The sequence below is a fragment of the Coregonus lavaretus genome, assembly GCF_964263955.1.
Source record: "Coregonus lavaretus genome assembly, chromosome: 18".
NCBI lineage: Eukaryota > Metazoa > Chordata > Actinopteri > Salmoniformes > Salmonidae > Coregonus > Coregonus lavaretus.
The window spans coordinates 23,716,216-23,724,108 of NC_140005.1; the positions used below are offsets into that span (position 1 = coordinate 23,716,216).

The 7,893-nt window shown below is 41.5% G+C and overlaps 1 protein-coding gene across 1 annotated transcript; it reads left to right on the plus strand.

The window, feature by feature from the left end:
* The first annotated feature begins 1,769 nt into the window (after positions 1-1,769).
* Positions 1,770-6,026, plus strand: LOC311145743 (neuroglobin-1). Its single transcript, XM_084182030.1, has 5 exons — positions 1,770-1,931; positions 2,029-2,273; positions 2,820-2,928; positions 3,128-3,247; positions 3,383-6,026. Exons 2-5 carry the CDS (start codon positions 2,176-2,178, stop codon positions 3,533-3,535), a joined length of 480 nt encoding a protein of 159 aa, XP_084038156.1. The 5' UTR covers positions 1,770-1,931; positions 2,029-2,175; the 3' UTR covers positions 3,536-6,026.
* The last annotated feature ends 1,867 nt before the right edge of the window (positions 6,027-7,893 follow it).

Here is a 7,893-nt window from a genome sequence, read left to right on the forward strand (position 1 = left end):
GAGCTGAAGCAGTTTACTGGCAAGAATTTATGGGATTTTGCTAACCAGATGGAAACATCTGAATATGTATGTACATTACTTTATATAATTGTTAAGTTGGCTGCTGAAACACACTCAAAGAAGCTGATAGCAGATCCCTAGACACTGTAGCTGGCAGCAGACCACCATTCTAGAGGCTTAGTGCTATCCGGAATCCTAGGGACATCCCTACTCTAAACCTTAACCCTAACCTTAACCCTTACCATAACCATTTTAAATGTCAACTTCAATGGGGTAGTGACGTCCCAAGGATCCCGGATAGAAAGTACCCATTCCAGAGCCATACCTTGCTGCCTCCTTGGAGACCAGCTCATATGGTCATTTGGAGGGTACCGTCACAGAACCATGATGTGAAGTCCCACCTCAAATTTTTGTCTGTATTCAGAAAAAGACTGCTATGGAAGTCATTGAGTGACCTTAAGTGATATTTTACACTGTACAGTAGGGCTGAAATCCCATCAATCAAACCAGCTGTAAGGTTCACATCGGTTGGAGACGCTTGAATGATAGATACAGTCACCTTCATGAGAGCTCAAACATCACATTTCAGAGGTTCAAGGGCTCCAGTGAGGTTGTCATGGAAACCATGTTTCCCCTCCTTACACCCTCACAGTGGTCCAGCAGGAGACTGCTTTGTACCATCTTGGGTATTCCATACAGAAGTTACTATAAACAGATAGAATGCCATGGCTAACAGCATAATATCATATGGAATACAACACTATCACCTCTCTGGCCCAGAGAATAGTAGGGCAATGCTGTTTAATTGCATCCTAACTTTAAAGGTGTGGGCAAAAGCCTATGTAATGAAACGGTTGAGCAAACATTCCAATAAAACAGGCAATAGCATGGCTGAGAAAAAACCCCATCTCTTATGTGGGGTAATGACATGCTGTAAGTTTGTCCACCAGACTTGGTCATCTGAGTGTCTGAGAAGACGCCTCTCCAAGCAGTTAAACAATAACCATATACTTTTGCGAAGGTGGAGCCCTCAGGTCTGCTATTACTTCAGCTACAATATAAAAATTCCCACACATTTCATTATTCAATTGCTCCAGATCAAGTGTCTGTGGTTGAAGCACTACAGAGTTTCATTCAGTGTAGTTTTTGGGCATAAAACTATCTGATGGTAGAAAGATTCATAGCAAGGTTAAAGAGCAACTCCAAAAGGTTAATTTCGGCCCCCAATTGGGCTCTGAAATATCCCATTACGCAACATCATGCTTATTATTAACTGTATACTTATCCCCCATTAGTTCATTGCCCTCTAACCTTATATGAGGTGACCATTGGAGGCTGGTGGGAGGAGCTATAGGAGGATGGGCTCATTGTAACGGCTGAAATGGAATTAATGGAAAGGTATCAAACACATCAAATATATGGAAACCACATGTTTGACTCCATTCCATTTATTCCATTCCATCCATTACAATGAGCCCATCCTCCTATAGCTCCTCACACCAGCCTCCTCTGGAGTTGACAGTGCAAGTCAAGGTGTGTCCTATATTTGTTTATTTGTGAGGAGGTTGATGTTTTTGACAGCCCATGGTTCACCTGCAGGAGGAGCTGTAGCTCATCACATCCTCAAATGAGAAAAAGAGAGAACTCTCTCCTTCTTCAGTGGCGTGAACAAATCCACAGCGCTGGAGAGAGAGCATAGTGGGAGAGAGAAAGGGGGAGGGACAGAGACAGCAATCAGTGTGACAGATAAGAGCGGCGGATGAGTTGTCTCTCTCTGAATGCACCGTGAGCAAGAGAGCAAGTAAGTGCACAAGGGTGCCAGCCAAAGCAGCTCTCCACACACACACAAATACACACACACACACACACACAGACTCCACAGCCTGGCACAGACAGGTAGCGTGTGAGGAGAAAAGAGTCTCACAACCAAGGTATGCTGGGATTTGCACACATACAACGATCATAAGTTCTTCTTTCTATTGTTTTGGCTTTAATATGTTATGTCTTCCCTCTTGTACTTACACTTAGTTTCCAGGTGGGTCGTCAGAGGATTCCCAAGCCGTGTCTACAACAGTGTAATGGGTTGTCCAGACCGGAGGCTTTTCCTCTGATCCTGCAAAGAGGTTGGCGTATTCCTACAACGAGAACTAGTCCTCACATTGAGCGACCCTGGGCATGGAGAAGCTGACGGAGAAAGACAAGGAGCTGATCCGAGTCAGCTGGGAGAGTCTTGGCAAGAACAAAGTTCCACACGGAGTCATCATGTTCTCCAGGTACAGTTCTGAGCTAAAGCTTTTTATTTGAGCAGTTAGAGATGGATGGAATAAAGGAGTTAGGAGAAGTTGCATGTGTTCCTCCATGAAGATTTCATGGTGATTAGTATATCAGTCTTTACTGCATGTGTTTGTTGATATCCGCAGCATTTTGTTTTGTAAGAAAGTTTACTGAAACCTAACCATTCACTACAATTTGCAGTTGTATACAGTGCAAATATGCCGGCATAGTGCAAAAATACTGTAAATAATGTAGTCCCCATAGTAAACAGTACTTGGATAGAGAAATACACTTAACCAACACAGATACTGCATCGTACACTCCCTATACCGGGACTGGAGGCTTGACTTGTTGCTTGGCGACTGGCTGCAATAGTCTTTATTTTGGAACTGCTGCTACTAAAACAGACGCTAGAGAAGAACTGTTACCGACAGTCCTATTTTCTTACACCAGACATTAAAATCATATATATTGTCTGACTTACAACTACGTGTATCTATCTGCACCTACAGTACTGTATTGTATTGTGTTTTGTGTCTGTGCAGACTGTTTGAACTAGAGCCTGCACTCCTCAATCTATTCCACTACAACACAAACTGTGGCACCACAGAAGACTGCCTCTCCAGCCCTGAGTTCCTGGACCATGTCACAAAGGTAACCCTGTGCAGCCCATCACTGTTAAAACTGACAGTTAAATGGCTAATTCTTGGAAACAAATCCACGGCAATGTCTAACTTCTTGCTGCATGTTGGTGTATGTGCACGTTTCTTTGTGTGTGTGTGTGTGTGTGTGTGTGTGTATACGTGGATGTGTGTACATTCTTGCGCGTGTTTGTGTGTGCTTATGTGTCCAGGTAATGCTGGTGATTGATGCAGCAGTCAGTCACCTGGACAACCTCCATACCTTGGAGGATTTTCTGCTCAACCTGGGGAAGAAGCACCAGGCAGTCGGGGTTAACACCCAGTCCTTCGTTGTAAGACTACTGTTACTCTGATCACTCACTGTAATACATTACTGTCATACTGTGTACACTATACTACTTTTAAGAAACAAAACTTGCAACAATTTATCAATCTATGCCAATATTCATAATATTTGTATGTTGCAGGTGGTGGGGGAGTCCCTTCTCTACATGTTGCAGTGTAGTCTGGGTCAGGGGTACACAGCCCCGCTGCGTCAGGCCTGGCTCAACATGTACACCATCGTAGTGGCAGCCATGAGCAGAGGATGGGCCAAGAATGGGGAACACAAGACTGACTGAAACATACACTGGGGTCTGCTACCAGTTGCTGTCTAATCCCCTACATGGTTGCTATGGAGTAAGGTTGTATAACTCACAGCATAAAGGGTTGATTGCTGTATATGGTGAACGAATGGTGTTATCACACTTGACACAACAAATAATGGTTGAATCACCTGATGTTCACAGAGTTAACTGTTTTTGCTATGGATGTTGTAGCTGCCAGAGAGTGCTGCTATAACGTTGTGGGGATGTTATGGGTCAACCATCTTTGGACATGCTCTAAGTCTGCAGCTTGAGGAAGCATAGGGTTAAATTAATGTAATAACTGAAATAGCTTTGTAAATAATGGCTTGATGTATCTACTCAAATAATAACAATGATTGTGGTGGTTTTCGTGATGTATCTTAAAGAGTCACACAATTGTCAAACACTGGCTGTATTGGCTGTATTACTTGGCATTACTATCCCTACTGTGATCATTACTGTAGCCGGAATGGGAAGCTATGATATGGGCCCTCTCCCAAATCAAACCAGTGATATAGAAACATTGATCACAAAAGTACAAGATTATTGTATAGAGTGATTATCACGATTCTATCTCTATATCTTTGAGTTAGGCTAGGGATCTGATAATGGCACATACTAATGCTCTCCTTTCTTTGTGTGTGTCCATGACCTGGAGTGTAACAACCCTTAGAGGTGAACTTAATTCTTAAAGCCATTGATATTATTAACAAACAAATAACTTTTGACGATGGTAAATAGAAAATGACAAGAACTGTTAATGTATTCTAAAGCTTTTCTATGTGATCTCTATGACTGTTAGGGTGTCCATGTGCACCTTTGTCTGAAATGTGTATATGGCACTCTCCTCTCCTATCATAATATTTCAATAGGCTTCAACTGACTGTTACTTACTCTAAAATAAACGGTTATTCTCTTCTCTTGAGTTCTAGCTAATTGATGTAATGGAACTCAACAGTAGATTATTTGCTTGAAGGTCTTTGGGCTTGACTTAGCTTAGGCTCAATCAGTTTTCACTAATTGTAAATGTAAAGTGGTGTGGGACCACATACTGTATCTATATATTGTAAATACTGCTATCATATGTTGTAAACAGGCCACAAATACATTAGTAGGCTACTTTGGCTTTTTGGACCCAGTAGGTAATTGACAAAGCCAGGATTTATTAATAAATTTTTTCTTCCCTATTTTGCTCATAGTACTGCAAAGTTAAGTGCTTTTGGAGCTTGGAGTATCTTTCTGTGGACAACCCTAAAGCATTTATTGATAAACAAGTTTCACTACATCCTACCTGAAATAGTAAGCGATGATAGTTACAGATGATAGTTACAGATTATAGTTAGAGATGATATTTAGAGATGTGTACATCCTTTTTGCTGCTATGAACACATTTACCTATATGTTTCTATACAGTGTGCATCAGTTGTTATCTACCTGTACATTGAAAGTCACAATGCCAAATTAGCTATAATACACCAAGTATTTGATAATAACACTACACTACTGTATATCCAAGCTGCTGATATGTGGTGAATATTGCTTTAGTCTGAGATTACTTTTATAAAATGTATTTTTGTATTTTCAAGTGTTTTACGTATGTGAATGACTATATACCATTGCAAACACCGTTTTTTCAAACCTGTTACATTACCCACAACATATATGTAAAATCCATGTATTTTCCTTTTAATTTGCAGCACAAGGCTCTTGGGCATTTTAAGTCTTGATGAATGATATTTTATCCTTACAGCACACATTGAGTGGTTGTTATATCTTAAGTCATGATAAATGTAAGAGAGACATTTCTCCTCAATCAGTATAATTGCCATATGGATGTCTGTTGGCATTGAATACACAACCACCACATTACCATTTCTAAAGGAGATCTCACTTTATCTTTCCTTTCAATCACCTGTGAGCATTCTTTTCAGGCCATGGCAGCACTACTCTAATTCAGATGTGTTCCTCTCTCCCACTTTCCAACTAGGATAATGAGTTTCCCTTACCAGATTAACCCTTCTCCTAAATCAAAAAGCATTATCAATAGAGAATCTACATTGAAAGTGCTTTTTAGTTCAGGAATAAGCTTAATCTGAGTCTAGGAAACCAGACCTATGAGTTTAACACATTTTGTAATATATCTATACATGGCACTATACAGATTGTTGTGGGTAATGTCTCTATTTTCAATGATCTGAGAGTAGGCCTATTTAGTGTGTATGTGTGAATTGCATTGGTACATTTAAATAACATGATATTCTGTTTATGAGTGTCTCAATGTCTACCTCATCAACTCAGCTGCTATTGAACAGTGATGATTTCACCTATAACTATCCTTTAACCAAAAACATGTGACACTTAATGCAAATACATACTCTCTCAACCAAACAGCTCGTAAAATGGACCCCATCCTACACTTATGTAATGTGTTGTGTGCTTACTCAATTAATACTAAATAAAGGTGATCTTCTGTGGACATACTACTGAAAAAAAGATGACAATGTTTATTGTTTTTCTTCCACTTTGTTGGTTTGTTTGTCAGTGCGATGGTAGTAATGCTGAGTTCAGTGTTTGTAATCAATCACACTATGCACGATTTCTCTCGCTCCGGTTGGCTATTCCTTAGGATTATGTAACATCAGTGTACAGGCTGGCCCCTTCCCTGTGGCTATAGAGATGAGAGGGACTTCATCTGAAAACCAGAGAGCAGAGTGAATATCATCCCACTTAATCATGCAAATGTCACATCCATCACATCTCCAGGATTCCAAGAACTCTTAACCGCTACATGGCTAATGTGCTTTCTTGCCCTTAAAATGCAGACATATCTATTTTTTTAAGTATTAAGAGAAGCTTTTTGTGTGTGTGTGAGGAAAAGGGAGAGAGACCAGAGACAGAGAGATGGGGACTAAATTGTTATGTTTCAGATTGCCTGAACTCCATTCAACACATTGGGTTAATCTATCCCACGACGCATTCGCATATTCAATTTGTTTGCATCATTGTAAAAGTCACATCCATGAGCTGGCTGTCTGCTCTGGTGATAAAGCAGTAACTGACATGTCCCAAATCTGTCTCTCTGCAGCGCTCTCCATCGTCCCCTCTGTCTGAGATTTTGGTTGATTGATGCTAGTCACTGGCTGTCCTACTGTGACTCAAAGAGTAACACTGAGGCTGGGGTGTGAGTTCAGGGGATTGAACTGAGAAAAACATTTAGTTTAACACGATTCATCACATAACATGGAGTTTATCTGCTGTCCTGAGGATTGCTATGGCGCATTCACCTCCACTATAGGTATAAAGGTCTTGTGAGGCAGCAGCTGTATAACCCAGGGGCAAAATGTAGGGATATAGAGACGATTTGGCCATAGGTAAAGTATACACAAGAGATGGGTGGATACAGAAGAACTGAGGTAAGTATCTGTACTGCAGAGTGATCAACAGTTGTCCCATGAGGCCACTTGAGGATATTGTACCATACCTGACAGCTGCTGGAGGATCAGTCCTGAGACTTTGAGGGAGAAAAGCCTGGCAGAAAAGACAACAGACACACAATGTGTTTTGGAATGAAGGGGGATTGGATGTTGTCATGGAAACAGTTAAGCAAGGGTCCAAAGTGGAAGGAAGGCAGACACTCTCCTCAGTGGTGCTGACTGGTGGGCGGCTGATATGATACAGAGGAGAAGGGGGCTGTAGAGAGGTAGAGGGGGCTAGCAGACTGGGGCTAATCAGGTTAGCACTCTAAGATCATCCAGCCTGGAGGCAGCTGAGCACTGATGAGTCTGCCAGCTCGCCTCTGCTCCACCACTGCTGCACGGCAACACTTACCTTAGCAACCAGAGGAAAAGCACTTCTCTGTCTGTGCCGTTTCATGACAGTTTTATTACAGTGTTGTTAACATGTCATAAACACGTGAAGATTTTCAGTTGAAACCTTAGAGTTTACAACTGACTTCCCAGTTACCTTGAGGTGTCTCAATTGGCAGAGTGTTTGTTATGTTTTTCTCTCTGGTGGGACAGACTGATCCACTAAAATGTACAGGCAGGGATACAGCACATGGTTCCAGTAAGGTAGTATCTCTCTCTCCACTGACTTGCAGTCTAAACATTAGAAAGGTTACATTCTAATTGAAGTATGAAGCCATGGTAACACTCAGATGAAGCCACCCTCTAATGGCACTGCTCTCCTGCATTAGATAACAGGTCTTGACACCTTTTCTGGGAGCTGGAGACGGAGATGGAGACAGCAGCATTTCATGCTTACAACGTTCCTCTAATGAGCTCAACCTTCTGTGACACGCTGCCTGCCAAGACCTTCACAGCTCCACACTGGATCTCACATCGATCTGGATC